The sequence below is a fragment of the Brassica napus genome, chromosome C9 (genome assembly GCF_020379485.1).
Source record: "Brassica napus cultivar Da-Ae chromosome C9, Da-Ae, whole genome shotgun sequence".
Taxonomy (NCBI): Eukaryota; Viridiplantae; Streptophyta; class Magnoliopsida; order Brassicales; family Brassicaceae; genus Brassica; species Brassica napus.
The window spans coordinates 25,924,776-25,944,325 of NC_063452.1; the positions used below are offsets into that span (position 1 = coordinate 25,924,776).

The 19,550-nt window shown below is 34.9% G+C and overlaps 1 protein-coding gene and 1 long non-coding RNA gene across 5 annotated transcripts; both read right to left on the reverse strand.

Annotated features, from left to right (window-relative positions):
• Positions 1-1,626: 1,626 nt before the first annotated feature.
• Positions 1,627-2,106, reverse strand: LOC106418094 (cysteine proteinase inhibitor 5-like). Its single transcript, XM_013858761.3, has one exon. It carries the CDS (start codon positions 2,076-2,078, stop codon positions 1,716-1,718), a length of 363 nt encoding a protein of 120 aa, XP_013714215.1. The 5' UTR covers positions 2,079-2,106; the 3' UTR covers positions 1,627-1,715.
• A 12,976-nt stretch (positions 2,107-15,082) lies between these two features.
• On the reverse strand, positions 15,083-19,119 carry LOC106417736. 4 transcript variants are annotated; one of them, XR_002659860.2, is made up of 6 exons: positions 18,757-19,119; positions 18,561-18,665; positions 17,894-18,481; positions 17,686-17,812; positions 17,156-17,548; positions 15,083-17,075 (listed from the first exon to the last, which is right to left on the reverse strand). It is a non-coding gene; the product is annotated as an uncharacterized LOC106417736 (long non-coding RNA). The 4 variants fall into 4 exon arrangements; XR_007328785.1 differs by having other exon boundaries at positions 17,156-17,563; XR_001283416.3 differs by having other exon boundaries at positions 17,156-17,563; positions 17,686-18,481.
• Positions 19,120-19,550: the final 431 nt, after the last annotated feature.

A 19,550-nucleotide genomic window follows, 5' to 3' on the forward strand; every position in this document is an offset into this window, starting at 1 on the left:
TGGGTTTATTCGGTTTGGTTTTTTTTCCGGTTTCGGTTGTTTTGTGTAAGGCAATTTTAAACCAACTAGGTATTTATAAATTTCCGGTCCGGTTTCGTATCGAGTATTTTCGCGTCGGTTCTGGTTCAAATTTTTGGATCCGAATAAAATGCTCAGGTCTATATTCATAGATGTAAGAAAATATGTCTACTATACACTCTGTTTTTAGTATATGAAGTTTGAAGTTTTTTGGTTTAAAACTACAAGAATTTTTCAATTTTCAATATAATATTTTGTTATTTTTATGCTATTTTATATTTTATATTTTGCAGATTATTTATTCGTTGAATGAAATATGGTTAAATGATGTTTTATTTTACAAAATATATAAAATTAAATGTTTTTAATATATGTGCAAAATTCCAAAACATTAAATAAAAATGAAAAAATAGTAAAAATAGTATAATTTTAATTTGGTATTAGAGGTCCAGCAGTTATACAAATTTACCACTTATTTAACGTGTTATATTATTAAAAGTTTTGGACATCAGCAAATTAGAAGTTTTACAAATTACAATTTTTTTTTGTTTGATAAGAGTTTTAAATATGTATGTGTTCACAGAAAAATATATAATAACTTAAAATGATACAAATTATAGGACATTATGGGAATGATTAGGGTTTGTGCCGAGCCAAGCTGAGAAGCTGTAACCTCAATGATTTTAACTAGAAAGACATATGTTTGTTTTGCTTATTTAGATTTGAATCCGTTGTATTTTAAGGTAAATGAAATTCAATTTTATGCATTTATCCAAATTTACATTCAAAAATGGCATAAAATTATTGTAAAAATTACTTAGAAAATATATGCTTATATCTTTTTCGGTTACCAATGAAAATAGATATATAAACAGTTCTGAAAGATAAATACAGTTAATTAAAACAAACATAATTTCAATATAACACATAATATTAAGGATATTTAATCAAAACATTAATAAAAACGCATACTAAGGTGGGCGTTTGGATACCCATTCGGGTTCGGTTCGGATCTATTCGGATCTCGGGTTTCCGGATTTAAAGATTTTAGCCCCATTCGGGTATTTCTAAATTTTGGCTCGGGTTAGGTTCGGGTTCGGTTTGGATCTTTGCGGATTCGGTTCGGTTCGGGTTTGGAATTTAAAACATATAATCTGTGTGTAGCGCGGAAAAAGAATCTAGTTATAAATAAAATATGAATGATAAAGGATCAATGAAGAATCAGGATCGAATGAATCATTACTTCGCCTAAAAAAGGAACTTATCAAATTTCGTTTAGCAAAACCTAATCCCCTGTTTAAGTTTCAAAACCTAATCTCTTAACTTGGGTAATTTTGTCCGAGTCCGTTTGTAATCGAAATTGTTATTCTCTTCAGGCTGATTTAATATATTTTAATTAAAAATGTATCAGAAAACAAATAAATAAATTTTATTAATCCAAACAATATTATTTTTTATTTGGTAGAATATATAATTAAATTTAAATAATATTAACATATATAATATATTTTTAATAATAATGTCTATTAAATGATGTTTTCTATTCATATGTTTTTTGATCATTTGTATTGTTTATAGCAAAAAAATTAAATTACTGATAAAAATTAATTGACATGAATTCTTTTTATTTATTAAATCTTTTTCTGTATTTATCAGATTTTATATAAGATTACATAAAACTTAAGAGGAAACAACAGTTACATAGCGGGTTTAAAGGACGTGAGATTCATAGATTTCAACCATGGCTTCTCCCATACAACCGCCTCGTACTTCTTGCTCTCACCATTTCCGGCTATGGCTACGCCTTCATTAGCCGCCACAATAAGCCGATAGTTCATGCCAGCGACTATCTGAGACTCGCCGCTAACAACCTCCTCAAACTTGAGTCCCGATTTGCTCTGCTTATTGTATTCAGAGACAGCAAACTCGCCAATCTCTACGATGTGAGAATTTTTAACATCACTTATGGGACTCCATCCTCCGGTACGTGCTGCTTGAGACGCGTAGAGAGAGCAGAGGACGAGAGAGAGGAAAAGAATGAAGGTTGTCTTGTTATTCATTTTTGCATGTGTTGATAATGGTAGAGATTATATGGTTCTTTTATAGTAGAGGGGACTCATAGATATCTTGCCTAAGTTATGGAAATGTAGTCAAATTAGATTTATTATTTAATAACATTTATAGAAATGTATTTACATTAGATTTTAATATTTTTTAATCCAAGTCTTGCATTTAGTATCTTTAAACCCTTTTTTGTCAAAATATCTGTCTTTCAAAACTATTAAATCATATCCCATATGTATTATTTGAAGATTATTTAAAAAGATATAACTTTCTATTTTGTATTAATTGCATTTTAAATTTGCTGAGTTGTCAACACTTTATTTCTCTTAACTGCGTAAGTGTCAGCCTTACAATTAATTTGGCCAAACATTAAACATAGACCAACCTTTCTATTCTCTAGAGAAATTATTAATTAGACTATATAATAAGTGAGGGCGAGCTTAGTGGATATTAAATGTACTAACTCGACATATTATAACTCGATACTAGAATGTTAGCTCGACCACCAAACATCTTTCAATTTCCCACCGAATAGTCTAATCTGGCAAAAGATGTCTGGAACACCATCAACTGCATATGTTGGCGCGACACCACCATCATCATATCTTCTTGAAGCTCTTTTCCGGATACGTACTTTTGGCAAAGTAGTATGATGTGAAGTGAGATGTTTCTTCCGTCAAACCTCCAGCAATTATAGAACTTTCAACTTTGGCGAGGTTTTTTTCTTTTCCCTTCAAATATTTCATGGCCCGCTTATACTGATACATCCATTCATAATGTACAGGTCCACGAAGCAATGCCTCATACGGGAGGTGGACAGCTAAATGCTCCATGACGTCAAAAAATGCCAGAGAAAATATCTTCTCCAAGTTGCACAATAAGATGGAAATGTTCTCATGAAGTTGTTCTACGACATCCTCTTTAAGAGTGTGTGTACTCAGGTCCCTGAAAAATGCTCCAATGCCTTGAATATTCCAAAAATAATTAAACACATTGGTAGTCATATTATTTATTTGTGCATATTATAGAGCAATAAAGAAATTAATGCGTAATATATTACATGCAAGTGTTTCGTGTACTTTTGTTGGAAGTAGCTCCGCAAATGCAAAGGGAAGTAGTCGTTGCATAAAGACATGACAATCATGACTCTTCATCCCATAGAACTTTTGACCATTTTCAACAAATCTAGAGAGATTTGAAGCATACCCATCGGGAAACTTCACTTATGATGCCACCTAGCTGAACAACACCGACTTTTGTTCTGATGACAATCTGAATATCGGAACGGGAACTTGTCAATTGCTTTTTATATGTAACTCACTTCTTGAGCAAATATCAGGTAAGTCCAACCTCAATTTTTTGCTGTCTTTTGTCTTCACTGGGATATTCAATATTGTATTCACGATGTTCTCAAAAAAATATTCTCTATATGCATCACATCAAGGTTGTGGCGCAAAAGAAGATCCTTCCAATATGGCAACTCCTAAAATATACTCTTCTTGTGCCAGTTGTGCTGAACTCTGTAAAAATCAGGCATATTACCGGGAACATGCCAATTACCACCACAACGTACTGTTTCTTGAGCTCCGTAGTAATCAATTTGCGCTTCAATTTGCTCTCCATTTAAATATGGAGGAGGAGTGTCTCTCACAACCCTTTTGTGCCTAAACAATGTCTTGTTTCTTCGGTACGGATGGTTGATGGGAAGAAATTGACGGTGACAATCGAACCAACTTGTCTTCCTACCATTCTTCAATTGAGACGCATATGGCATTCCATTACAATATGGACAGGATAATGTCTCATGTGTAGTCCTTCCAGACAACATCCCATAAGCAGGAAAGTCACTTATGGTCCACAAAATCATCGCTCGCATCGTAAAATTCATCTTCGTTGAGCAATCATATGTCCTCGCCCCTGTTGACCACAAATCCTTCAACTATTTTATCAGTGGTTGTAGAAAAACATTCATAGACCTTTTTGGATGTTTTGGACCAGGTATTAATATGGTCAAGAACGGAAACTCCCGTTGCATGCACATCTCCGCTGGCAGGTTGTATGGCGTAAGAAAGACTGGCCACAATGAATATTGTCTCCCTAACATTCCAAATGGACTAAATTCGTCTGTGCATAATCCAAGATACACATTTCGGCTATTGCTAGAGATATCTGGATGTACTTTAATAAAATGTTTCCAAGCTCTTGCATCTGATGGATGAGTCATCTCACCATCCTTCTGAGTATGCTCGGCAGACATCTCATCCCTCCAGCAGTCTGCTCAGATTGGTAAAATCTTTTCAATCTGTCTGTAATTGGTAGGTACCACATCTTTTGGTACGGTACCCTATTACGTCCTCATCCTTGCGGTTTGAATCGTGGCTTCTTGCAGAATTGACATTCTTATAACTTCTCATCATCTCCCCAGTAGATCATGCAATTGTCAATGCAAACGTCTATCATCTCCGAAGGCAACCCAAGACTATAAACAAGTTTCTGAATCTCATAATAAGAATCAACAGATACATTGTCTTCCGGCAAATACTCTCTAAACAAGTATGCCCATGCATCCATGCAACTTTCAGGTAGTTGTGATCAGTTTTAATATTCATCATTCTAGCAGCCAACGACAATTTAGAGAGACCTTCTCTACAACCACTGTAAATTGGATGATTCGCATCATCTAACATTTCATAAAAAAACATTTGTATCTATGTTAGGTTCTTCAACTTCATCATGAGCTACAAATGCATCAGCTACCATATCATGAACCCTATCACATTCTACCATATTTAAAAAGATATAACTTTCTATTTTGTATTAATTACATTTTAAATTTGCTGAGTTGTCAACACTTTATTTCTCTTAACTGCGTAAGTGTCAGCCTTATAATTAATTTGGCCAAACATTAAACATAGACCAACCTTTCTATTCTCTAGAGAAATTATTAATTAGACTAGATAATAAGTGAGGGCGATCTTAGTGGATATTAAATGTACTAACTCGACATATTATAACTCGATACTAGAATGTTAGCTCGACCACCAAACATCTTTCAATTTCCCACCGAATAGTCTAATCTGGTAAAAGATGTCTGGAACACCATCAACTGCATATGTTGGCGCGACACCACCATCATCATATCTTCTTGAAGCTCTTTTCCGGATACGTACTTTTGGCAAAGTAGTATGATGTGAAGTGAGATGTTTCTTCCGTCAAACCTCCAGCAATTATAGAACCTTCAACTTTGGTGAGGTTTTTTTCTTTTCCCTTCAAATATTTCATGGCCCGCTCATACTGATACATCCATCCATAATGTACAGGTCCACGAAGCAATGCCTCATACGGGAGGTGGACAGCTAAATGCTCCATGACGTCAAAAAATACCGGAGGAAATATCTTCTCCAAGTTGCACAATAAGATGGAAATGTTCTCATGAAGTTGTTCTATGACATCCTCTTTAAGAGTGTGTGTACTCAGGTCCCTGAAAAATGCTTCAATGCCTTGAATATTCCAAAAATAATTAAACACATTAGTAGTCATATTATTTATTTGTGCATATTATAGAGCAATAAAGAAATTAATGCGTAATATATTACATAAAAGTGCTTCGTGTACTTTTGTTGGAAGTAGCTCCGCAAATGCAAAGTGAAGTAGTCGTTGCATAAAGACATGACAATCATGACTCTTCATCCCATAGAACTTTTGACCATTTTCAACATATCTAGAGAGATTTGAAGCATACCCATCGGGAAACTTCACTTCTGATGCCACCTAGCTGAACAACACCGACTTTTGTTCTGATGACAATCTGAATATCGGAACGGGAACTTGTCAATTGCTTTTTATATGTAACTCACTTCTTGAGAAAATATCAGGTAAGTCCAACCTCAATTTTTTGCTGTCTTTTGTCTTCACTGGGATATTCAATATTGTATTCACGATGTTCTCAAAAAAATATTCTCTATATGCATCACATCAAGGTTGTGGCGTAAAAGAAGATCCTTCCAATATGGCAACTCCTAAAATATACTCTTCTTGTGCCAGTTGTGCTGAACTCTGTAAAAATCAGGCATATTACCGGGAACATGCCAATTACCACCACAACGTACTGTTTCTTGAGCTCCGTAGTAATCAATTTGCGCTTCAATTTGCTCTCCATTTAAATATGGAGGAGGAGTGTCTCTCACAACCCTTTTGTGCCTAAACAATGTCTTGTTTCTTCGGTACGGATGGTTGATGGGAAGAAATTGACGGTGACAATCGAACCAACTTGTCTTCCTACCATTCTTCAATTGAGACGCATATGGCATTTCATTACAATATGGACAGGATAATGTCTCATGTGTAGTCCTTCCAGACAACATCCCATAAGTAGGAAAGTCACTTATGGTCCACAAAATCATCGCTCGCATCGTAAAATTCGTCTTCGTTGAGCAATCATACGTCCTCGCCCCTGTTGACCACAAATCTTTCAACTATTTTATCAGTGGTTGTAGAAAAACATTCATAGACCTTTTTGGATGTTTTGGACCAGGTATTAATATGGTCAAGAATGGAAACTCCCGTTGCATGCACATCTCCGCTGGTAGGTTGTATGGCGTAAGAAAGACTGGCCACAATGAATATTATCTCCCTAACATTCCAAATGGACTAAATTCGTCTGTGCATAATCCAAGATACACATTTCGGCTATTGCTAGAGATATCTGGATGTACTTTGTTAAAATGTTTCCAAGCTCTTGCATCTGATGGATGAGTCATCTCACCATCCTTCTGAGTATGCTCGGCAGACATCTCATCCCTCCAGCAGTCTGCTCAGATTGGTAAAATCTTTTCAATCTGTCTGTAATTGGTAGGTACCACATCTTTTGGTACGGTACCCTATTACGTCCTCGTCCTTGCGGTTTGAATCGTGGCTTCTTGCAGAATTGACATTCTTCTAACTTCTCATCATCTCCCCAGTAGATCATGCAATTGTCAATGCAAACGTCTATCATCTCCGAAGGCAACCCAAGACTATAAACAAGTTTCTGAATCTCATAATAAGAATCAACAGATAAATTGTCTTCCGTCAAATACTCTCTAAACAAGTATGCCCATGCATCCATGCAACTTTCAGGTAGTTGTGATCAGTTTAAATATTCATCATTCTAGCAGCCAACGACAATTTAGAGAGACCTTCTCTACAACCACTGTAACTTGGATGATTCGCATCATCTAACATTTCATAAAAAACATTTGTATCTATGTTAGGTTCTTCAACTTCATCATGAGCTACAAATGCATCAGCTACCATATCATGAACCCTATCACATTCTACCATATTTAAAAAGATATAACTTTCTATTTTGTATTAATTACATTTTAAATTTGCTGAGTTGTCAACACTTTATTTCTCTTAACTGCGTAAGTGTCAGCCTTATAATTAATTTGGCCAAACATTAAACATAGACCAACCTTTCTATTCTTTAGGGAAATTATTAATTAGACTATATAATAAGTGAGGGCGAGCTTAGTGGATATTAAATGTACTAACTCGACATATTATAACTCGATACTAGAATGTTAGCTCGACCACCAAACATCTTTCAATTTCCCACCGAATAGTCTAATCTGGTAAAAGATGTCTGGAACACCATCAACTGCATATGTTGGCGCGACACCACCATCATCATATCTTCTTGAAGCTCTTTTCCGGATACGTACTTTTGGCAAAGTAGTATGATGTGAAGTGAGATGTTTCTTCCGTCAAACCTCCAGCAATTATAGAACCTTCAACTTTGGTGAGGTTTTTTTCTTTTCCCTTCAAATATTTCATGGCCCGCTCATACTGATACATCCATCCATAATGTACAGGTCCACGAAGCAATGCCTCATACGGGAGGTGGACAGCTAAATTCTCCATGACGTCAAAAAATACCGGAGGAAATATCTTCTCCAAGTTGCACAATAAGATGGAAATGTTCTCATGAAGTTGTTCTACGACATCCTCTTTAAGAGTGTGTGTACTCAGGTCCCTGAAAAATGCTCCAATGCCTTGAATATTCCAAAAATAATTAAACACATTAGTAGTCATATTATTTATTTGTGCATATTATAGAGCAATAAAGAAATTAATGCGTAATATATTACATGCAAGTGCTTCGTGTACTTTTGTTGGAAGTAACTCCGCAAATGCAAAGGGAAGTAGTCGTTGCATAAAGACATGACAATCATGACTCTTCATCCCATAGAACTTTTGACCATTTTCAACATATCTAGAGAGATTTGAAGCATACCCATCGGGAAACTTCACTTCTGATGCCACCTAGCTGAACAACACCGAAGGCAACCCAAGACTATAAACAAGTTTCTGAATCTCATAATAAGAATCAACAGATACATTGTCTTCCGGCAAATACTCTCTAAACAAGTATGCCCATGCATCCATGCAACTTTCAGGTAGTTGTGATCAGTTTTAATATTCATCATTCTAGCAGCCAACGACAATTTAGAGAGACCTTCTCTACAACCACTGTAAATTGGATGATTCGCATCATCTAACATTTCATAAAAACATTTGTATCTATGTTAGGTTCTTCAACTTCATCATGAGCTACAAATGCATCAGCTACCATATCATGAACCCTATCATATTCTACCATATGCTCCTCCTGATGGTAACTATGTTCATTATGCAAATGATCAACCGATTCATCCTGAAAATTGCTATTTCTACTACTAGCTTCATTCCCATAATTATAACCTTCTCCATGTTGAAACCAGATATAGTAATGTGGCGTGAAACCTCTATTTATAAAATGCTTTCATACATTTTCACGAGTTGCCAATTTTGAATTGTTGCATTTCAGACAAGGACAGAACAACTTACCGCTTTCCTGGGCGAGCGGTGTAGAATCTGCTTGATGCATAAATGTCTCTAGCCCTTCGAGATATTCTTTCGTCACTCTCCCGTTAGCATCTATGTGCGTATACATCCACCTCTGCAACTCGAAAATATTTCCATCACCCGACATTTTTTTTTCTTTCACATTTTTAGTTTTTTTTTCTTTTTGGTGTGTTTCAAATGAAACACAAAGGACATATTTGTAGGAAATTTTCGAAACTGGTAGGTGAAATTTTATTAGGAATTTATGAGGAAATATAGTTAGCTCCGAAACAAAAAAAAAAACGTGTTTACAACTAAAAAGTTGGTGTACTTGAGATATCGACGCTAAATAGACCTAAAATATTTATTCGTAAAGTCTTCGTTATATTTACGTCTACTTTACGACGCAACATTGTTTCATCGTAAAAACCACGTTAAATTGCGTCGTTTTTACGATGAAACATTATTGTCGTTATTTTACGACGAAATTACGTTGACTTGTTTTAATCTTAATAATTATTAAATGAGACTTTCTATCCCTGTTCTAAAACTCGGCCGCCTAGGCGTTACGCGTCACTTTTCCGCCCCGATTTATGCCAAATCGGTTTAAAAAATCGGATATCCGATTTTTTCCAAATAGACCGCCTAAATGACCGCCTAGCCGCCTAAATGACCGCCTAGCCGCCTAGGCGGCCGCCTAACCTATTTTTTTATTATTTTTTATTTTATTTTTTTATTTATTTTTTATTTTTTTTTATTTTTAATAATATTTTTATTTATTTATTTGATCTAAAATTTTATAAATATCATTTATATTCATAATTTTGATGACAATTACACTATATTAAATTTATATATTCTATTTGTGTGTTTTATACAATCTTAAACATGAAAATGTATTAATGTTATACACAATTAAAGATTAACATGTTTATAACATAGTAAACCATCTAAAAATTCCGCCCCGCATAATTTCCGATTAATCCCCAATTTTCTCTATAGGCGTTAGGCCCAACTCGACCGCCCGACTAGCGCCTAGCGCGTTCCCGAACAGGGCTTTCTATTTATATAATTTTGTAATCATTTGTATCTTATCATAACCAAAAATTTTAAACAATGAATCACAAAATTTGAATGTGAGATTCTTAACAGTTTTAGTAATTTATAGCCGTTTTTAAAAATTCAAAATTTAACATATACAGAAAAATCTAAATTTTTATTATATGGTTTGTAGTTGTTTAATTTATTTTAATAGTTTAAATTTAAAAAATATGATAGAAGATACACTAATTTTTATCAAATTTTTATTATTCAAAATCATTAATTTTCATATAAACTTTAGTCACATTAAGTAATTCCGTAATTTTTATTTAGCAAATAATAAATAACATTAATAATGAATTTATGGTTAGTTTAATAAAAAAACTTATTATATATTTAGATGGACCAACCTATTTCTCTAAGGATTCTAAGAATCATTCTAGTGATGACATGTGGTTACAAAAAATGTTGCAATGCTTCTCAATAATATATAAAAAATTATTAAAATTTGTAAAAAGAGGACAAAAAAGCATTAAAATAACTAATTTATATAACCATATGACTACTAGATGGTTTTGGCAGCCATGAAGAAGTAAGAGCATGTCTAACAGAGGTTTCTCCTTCTGGAGTTCAAAAATACATCAATGTGTATGTATATATAAATAATAGGGGTTTTTGCCAAAACTAACCCACAACTTGATTTTAACCCCAAACCTATACCTAAATTTGAATCAAATGCAAAACTAACCTAAAAGCCTAGTGAAATTACAGCTCAGCCCCTTGTGACCAAACAAAAAAACAGAAGCCATTTTTACGAATATAGCCCTAGTAAATCGTCTGAGTCGTCTGAGATGTTGGAAGTCGTCTGGACGACTGAAGTGTAAGTCGTCTGGTACCGGTCTATTTTAAAAATAATTTCTAAATCTTGTAAAAAAATATTTTGATGCGTGAAAAATAAAAATCAAGTAATTATAAACAGTTTTAAGTGATATAAATTAAGATATGATAAAATTGATTTGTTTTGAAGATAGATGAGTGGAAGTAGTGAATCATGAAATACTTTGGTTTAGGAGTTTGGCAAACATATGTTGTAGTATTGTATGTATTGTTAGGGTTAGATTTTGGAAAACTAAAATGTTTTTTCAAAAATTAGTTGTCACCTATATGTGTTTATTTATGTGTATAGTAAACACTTTTCAAGTTTGATTTGATTTTATGAAGTCTTTAATTAGATAATTAAGTTTAGGGGTTATGTTTAGGGTGTGGACGACTTATATTTCAGTCGTCTGTTGAATAATTTACTCGGACGACGTATATTTCAGTCGTCCACATCGTACCGAACCTTTAATTTTACCAATGTACGTTTTAACCTAACCGGATCATTTTACTCGGACGACTTACATTTCAGTCGTCTGGTGAAGAAATTAAAACAGACGACTTACATGTAAGTCGTCCAAATATTCCCGCCTAAAATTTTTTAAAAAAAATATTTTCCCGCTTAAATATTTTAAACCAGTCGTCTGGAAAGTCTTCTATTTTAGTTTCCCGCTAAAAATATTTAATTTTCCGCTAAAAATATTAAACTCTTCTGGACGACTTACATGTAAGTCGTCTGTTTTAATTTCTTCACCAGACGACTGAAATGTAAGTCGTCTGAGTCAAAAATATTTAACCTAATTGGATTTTTTGTCTCCCTATATAAAGAAAAATTTACACATTCTCTCACCTCCTCTCAAATGGCTGTAACAAAAATGTAATGTTCATCATTCTAAAACTCTCCAACCTCTCTCTAATCTCTTTGACTTGAAAACACCAAACTTTATATGAATTTTTCAGTTTTGTCTCATGTATTTCTTAGTAATCTATCTCTTTTGCAGGTTTTTAATCAAATGGTACTCATCTTCCACTAATTTAAAGGTAAACCTATTAATTTTAGATATGTATTTTTGTGTGTTCTATAAATGTAGATTTATCTAATCTTCCACTCATTTTCTCTATTTTTAAGTCATTTGAACGTTTTTGGATATGCAGGTTTTTCAGATCTGGATTTGATATGCAGGTTTTTCAGATCTGGAAGACTTCTTGGACGACTTACCTGTTAGTCGTCTGGAAGTCGTCTCGAAGTCGTCTTGACTTCTTGGAAGTCTTCTGACAAAGTCGTCTGGACTTCCAGGAAGTCGTCTGGACTTCCAGGAAGTCTTCTGACGAAGTCTCCCTTTCATAATAGATCTGAGCGTTTTGGTAAGTTCTTATGTCTGATTTTTCTTCATTTGGTAACTTCTTGTTGTATAAAGTTCTTACTTTTTTCCCAAACTAAAACTCTCCAAACCCACTCTAATCTCTTTGACTTGAAAACACCAAACTTTATATGAATTTTCCAGTTTTGTCTCATGTCTTTCTTACTAATCTATCTTTTTTGCAGGTTTTTAATTAGATGGTACTCATCTTCCACTAATTTAAAGGTAGATCTATTATTTTTAGATATATATTTTTGTGTGTTCTGTAAAGGTAGATTTATCTAATATTTCACTCATTTTTCTGTTTTTAAGCCATTTGAACGTTTTTGGATATGCAGGTTTTTCAGATCTAGATTTAATATGCAGGTTTTTCAGATCTGGAAGACTTCTGGGACGACTTACATGTTAGTCGTCTGGAAGTCGTCTGGAAGTCATCTGGACTTCTTGGAAGTCTTCTGACAAAGTCGTCTGGACTTCCTGTAAAGTCGTCTGGACTTCCTGTAAAGTCGTCTGGACTTCCTGTAAAGTCGTCTGAACTTCCTAAAAGTCTTCTGACAAAGTCGTCTGAACTTCCTGGAAGTCGTCTGGACTTCTTAGAAGTCGTCTGGACTTCTTAAAAGTCGTGTGGTCTTGTCTACTCAAGTGGAATCCAAGCTTGTCTTTGTAGAGGAATGATCTATAATAGTTTTGTTTGTGGTCTGTTTTGTGAATTGCATGTCTACTCTTTTAGTTGTGAATTTTTTGTAAAATCAGTAATAATGTTTTCCAAGATGTATTAAATGTGCTAACAATGTGTTTACACATTTACAAATCAATGAAATAATAGACTTCAGTAGCCTTTTTCTTATCTTTGGATCTCTCATATGCAATAATAAACTCCAATGGCCTTTTTCTCATTTTAATAAACAAGAATGTTGGTAGTTTTATATTGATACAACATTTTAAGAAGCATTTTAACCCTTCTTCCAACTCATAACAATAGTCATCATTATTGTCTATAACAATAATACTTAAGAGATGGAAACAAAAAATAGTAACTAGTCAAAGCATATCATATTTTATTATAAGTTTGCGTTGAAAAACTTAGTCAAATTTAGTAAAACTAAGGGAGAGAACATATTTTGTAAATATGAGTTTTACATATCTTGAAGTTACTTATCACTCTTAAAAATACAAGTTATTCAAAAACTAACGTATAAGACTTAGAAACTAGCGGAGAAGACGCGGACGACTTCAATCTAAGTTGTCCAGACGACTAAACTATACGTCGTCTGGTCAACGCAGAGGTTATTTTTGCAATTGACTTTGAAATTTGTTATTTCGGACGACTGAAAAATAAGTCGTCTACTATTGTTTGGCTAAAAAAAAACTCCAAAAAAGCTAGACGACTTACATTTCAGTCGTCATAGGTTAGTTTTGCATTTGACTGGATTATTTCAGAAGTTTGACTTTTCTGGACGACTTACATTTCAGTCGTCTAGTGAAAATTAAAATAATAATATTTTTTTAAAAGTAGACGACTTACAGTTAAGTCGTCATAGGTTAGTTTTGCAATTGAAAAAAAAAACTTCAAGATTTAATTATATACAGACGACTTATAATTCAGTCGTCCACGAGTAAGTCGTCCAGGATTTACGAGGTTTGACCAGAATCTCGGAAAAAAATCCTGGACGACTTACAAGTAAGTCGTCTCGTGGACGACTGAATTATAAGTCGTCTGTGTATAATTAAATTTTGAAGTTTTTTTTTTCAATTGCAAAACTAACCTATGACGACTTAACGGTAAGTCGTCTACTTTTAAAAAAATATTATTATTTTAGTTTTCGCCAGACGACTGAAATGTAAGTCGTCTGGGGAAGTCAAACTTCTGAAATTATCCAGTCAAATGCAAAACTAACCTATGACGACTGAAATGTAAGTCGTCTAGGTTCTTTGGAAATTTTTTTGAAACCAAACAAAAACAGACGACTTAACTTTCAGTCATCTCAGGTTACAGATATCAAAGTCAATTGCAAAAATAACCTCTGCGTTGACCAGACGACTTCCAGGTAAGTTGTCTACAGCCAGACGACTTCCCAAGTAAGTCGTCTGACGAACAGATCAGGAAAAAAACTCGATGTCATACCTTAAATTGGTGAGATAAGTTCCTTAGCATACATAAGGCTTCTCCAAGCACACAGAATCACAAACGAAAGTAACCCACCCAAAATCGTTAGCTTCTATGACTCTATGAACCATAAAAAATTTAGAATCAAAATCTTGGGTTTTTTTAGCTCATTGTGGAGAGAAAGTGAGAGATATGTTGTGTTTAGTTCACAAGAATGGAAAAGAAGAAGGGTAAATCGATTTTGGGAGCATTAAGAGCTTCAAATTGGTTGTTCATGGTGGTTGTGGTATTGGCAATCTTGTAATTACTTGAAGATGATGAGGGTGAGAGAGTAAAAATGTCATTTTCGAAAAAAAAAAAAAAAAAAAATTGATGGCATTTTCGTAAATTATATGAACTTGTGGGGTGAATAGGGCAAAACCAATTTTCAAAAAAAAGGAGGTTAGTTTTGTGTTTGACTTTAAGTTATAGGTCAATTCTGCAAAAAGACCTAAATAATATCCTGTAACTTTAAAAAAAATATAATTAAATACTATTATTTAAATATATATACATATATATATTTAGAACTTCAAGAAGAAAAATATCCACCGGAGCATAATTGGAAAAAAAAAAGAAACAAATCTCAAGCATTGATTCAGTAAGATCTAATGGTGCTTAGTCAAATTTAGAGCTTAGTCAAATTTTATTTATTAATTATTGCTTTTAAAATCAATAATAAATATAACTCACTCTAATAAAACACAAGTAAATCATTAATAAATATAATCTGAATGTGATATAGTTTTCTATTAAAAATTTAAGACACAAAAAGTCAATACATGAAAATGCGTATTGAAATCTCATCCACTGTCTACATAAGAACTTTGATAAGTGAGCTTGGTTCAATTTTCTCAGGTCCTGAAGTTCATTTTGCCTCTTCGCGGCTCCAAGTTGAAATATCTGGCCCGTGTTTTTCAGAACCAGAAACGTCTTCCTCGAAAGGCTCAAACCATCTCGGTACATTAGACTCACGCACTGAATTTAAACATCCAAGACTTAGGAGCTAAACCCATCTCTAGGTGCCCTTTGAAATTAAACATCCAAGACGTAGGAGATAAACTCATCTTGTTCTGTCCTATGGCTTCGATTCTACCTCCTCCTCCTCCGCCAGAATCGTTTCTTCATAGTGTAGAGCTTCTTGCACGAAACCAGAATCATCATGATCGTTATCATCGTCGTCATGATCACAATCAGTCACCAAACATGAATCTGTTTCTTCTATGTTAGTCGCATCAGCCTCTGGAATCGAATCAGTTACCACGAACGATGGTGATGGCCTCATCATATCTGTTTCTTGCAACTTTCTTTCCAACTCCAAGCAAAAAACAATTCGCTATGGATCGTCATGGTTTCCATACCGCAGCAACATCGCATCCTTGAGGTCTTTCCAATTTTGAAAAGGACGCCGCGATACTCGATTGTTGTACCAAGACTCAGCTTCTCCTCTGATGACACCGTAAGCCAACGCCATCTTCTGATCATCCGTGAAGTCTTCCGCCGCAAATCGATTCTCCATCCAATTAATCCATGGTCTCAAATCATCACCAGAAAACACAGGAATCTCTATGAATCCCATCGTAGATGCTCCGGACTGTATCGATTCTGTTGAAACGTCTCTTGAAACCTCCAATGAAGTTCTTCGCAAAGGTCCAGACGTCTCACCGTCGCGTTTGATCTTTCCAACCTCAATTGATGAAATCCATGGCCGCAATTCATCAGCAACGCCATTGAAAACCGGAAACTTCTCAGAACTCATTGTTACGATCCATCTTCACCGTTGCGTCTGATCGAGCTCACCGTCACTGTCTCAGCGATCGAACGGCTCACCGCACCAATTGATAAGCAACCAAGTACTATATTATTGTTTATCGGAACCAATTACAATCTCAAGATCTCCAAGGAGACCTTGAGCCCATACACAAGAGACCTTTCTCTCTGTGTCCTCTACAATTCCCCGAAAATAGCCAAACTCCAAGAACAACACGAACATATCTATATAAGCTGGAAACTCCTGTGTGGATAAAGGAGGAGTCTTTTTGGCTGAAAATGATATTCGACAGATCAAGATGAGGTAAGATTCGAAACCCAACAACAAAGAGAGAAGATCGAAACGTGGTGTGGTGGTGGTGGTGGTGGGACGGCGAGCGTGACATCGAAAGAAGGAGGAGGATTCGTCAAAAGACAGAGAAGATGGTCGTTTGATTTCTCGTAATGTGACAGAGGAGAGAATTGATTTTTTTTTTGTGTATCAAGCTTGGTTAAAGGTTAACTTAAAGTATTTTTTATTAAAATTTGAGATATTTAACATTTACCATAGCGTTTTATTTTGGATCTGTAATGGTAAGGCACATATACTTAGTAAATTAACGCCGCTAAAATTTTTTATTTTCCCGCGATACCAAACATAGCATTTTAAATATATAAACGCTATTAAAAAAGTCAGTATTGGTATACAATAGCAGAACTGTCATAAACGCTATAATCCGATGCTATTAATACCTACATTTCCTGTAGTGCATCTAAAGGAGACTCCTACAATATATCATAATTTTATCTTACAATGAAACATAGATCATGTCAAAGTTTAAAGAAAGAAGCACGTACCCAAACAATCTCTTGTATGTCTCATCATCAATCTATAGTGTTGTGATACTTCTTCAGCATTGTCCATAATTATACTCAAAATGCTGAGTAAACGCCTGGGCGGAGAGATAGAAAGAAACAAAATCAAACTTAAGTGGGCAAATTAAAAAGAGCCTGAAGTATATTCTCAATGAACCTTCAAATTTCAAAATGGCTCAGAGGAAACAAAAAGATGTATTTCTCTGAATAGTATATATTTGCCTAGACCAAGTCTTTTGCGTTTAACATTCATTGGGCAGTTCCACCTTTGGCCAAGAGCTCAAACAATATCTGGAACTGGAATAATAAAATAAATAGCTTTGATCCAAAACAAAAATGATGACATCTCTAGACTGATATTAAGTAAAACTGACATGTTTACCACTCTTTCCCCTAATGGTTCCATCATTTATTGCAGGTATCAGCTCAGCCAACTCTTAAGAAGTAAGTTTAACATCATTGACTGAAGATTCTTCCTTGTTCAAGAGAACAACGATATCACTCATTAGCAAACTTGCGGTGAACTACACTTCAGCACCCTTGCCTATAACTGCAGCAAATTATTCTGCGAAGTAAGCCATTCATTCCAACATGATTTTACACGTCTTGCTATGAACCAAAATAATAGATATCCAAAAAACCCTTATTAAAAAGTTTCAACTCTTTTTCTCTCCCAATGGGACTTACATTGACATCATTTTCCAGGAAAACACATGTTGAATGCCTAGACCCATGTCCTCGTACCTCCTGCGCTTTACTTGAGGAAGCTCTGGCAAAGAAGCTTTGATGAGTATCACTTCTGGAAGAAATGGTTCTGGAATGCATTGTTAATCAGCGAGCTCTTTTTTCCTCATTGTTTTTGTTTTCTGATCATCTATACTCAAGCTAAACATACATTGATATTGCGACGTTGTGAAATATACAAATATTATTTAGCTTGGTATCTTCTCGGCTTGGCCCCAGTGGCGGAGCCACATGTAGTAAGACGGGGGCCGCTGAACCCAACAAAATTTCAAAAATTAGTGTAAGTTACTAAATCCCAGTCTATATGCCCCCATTCTAAAACAACGTTTGCCCCCATAGATTTGCTTAAACCCCCTAAAAATACACGTAACAATAACATAGATAAGAACATTTAATATTTGTGCCCCCAATAAAATTATTTCCAGCCTCCGCCACTGCTTGGCCCTGGTTGTAGAGAAGTGATTGTCTGGATCTCATAGTTAACTTTCCTTCTAATTGCTGAAAACACATTCAAATTCCTAATTTTCACCTGTGAAAATTTAAAAGAGAATAAAATGTGTTGATCATATCTCTTTTCCGGTTAAACTCATAATATAATATAAAAACGACAAAGGAAGAAAGAAACTTGCAAACTTAGCTTGCCTAATTGGATGGATTGAGATATAAACATCGCAGCCAGGAGATCCTTCTTGCATATCTCAGAAGAAAACAATCCGCTCAACGGTATGAATGATAGAACCTGAAGCAAGGAAACCAATCACACAAAAACATCATAATTCAACCAATCTAAGATTAGGCTAACAATAGACTTAACTTACATTGGACTCTCGTCAATATCAGTGAAGGTTATCATCATTCATGCAATAACAATATCAGATAAATAAAATCAGAACCTAACAGATCCCCAAACAATCAGATTCCATCTGAACAAACACGTAAACGCAAGAGAGAAGTAAGTAAAAATTATAATCAAAATCTCAATCATGAAACGAAGAGAGGGGAATCTGCAAATACCTCAGAGCAGATCCAAGAGGCTTAACCATCATTGCCGGCGACTGAAAGAGAAGGAAAAGAAATCTGGAGTCGCATAGTATAATGAGTCAGAGGAGGAGATATGGAGCCGCTCACAAAGGAGGAGACGCAGCGCGAAGTAGTTTGAGGCGCAGAGGCGGAGGCAGAGACGCAGCGGCATCGAGACAGGTCCTAGACGGCGTGAGAAGCAGCACTCGAGATAGAGGAACCCGTGAGACTTCAACGGAGAAACAGAGTCGAATTTTGATAATGAAGAAGACGAAAAGCTTGTTGAAGAAGATGACATACCAGAAATAGAAAGCCCATCTGTTCTCGAGAGCTCAAAAACACATCAATATATAAGTTAAACGAAATAAACCCAAAACACAAATAGATAAATTAATGAAACGATGCAGTTTTGGGTAGACGGGACACGTGTCAGCACACGAACCTGTGACTTTCTGACCTGGAATCCTAGGTGACAGGCTGAGAGGAGAGAAAACTCTTTTTTATATATATATATATATAGATAGATATGATATACCATGGAATTTACCCACTTTCAGCTATGGTATATAAGTGTTTTAAGATATAATTATTATGTTTTGGAGTCTTTTTAGAGTATTTACACGTTCAGGTACGTTTTGGAAAAACAAGGTGATTTTGAAGCCTTTTGAAGTGCAGAACTGCACAGACGCGTCAGATGTGTAGCTATGGATGGAGACCTTCGTACCGTTAGATTGAGCACATCGTTTGACACAAGATAGAGCTTTGATTTAGCTTTCCAATTCCGCCGG

Bases quoted from the DNA above. Each gene is read 5' to 3' on its own strand.
- LOC106418094 (XM_013858761.3), bottom strand. From the start codon at position 2,078: ATGAATAACAAGACAACCTTCATTCTTTTCCTCTCTCTCGTCCTCTGC.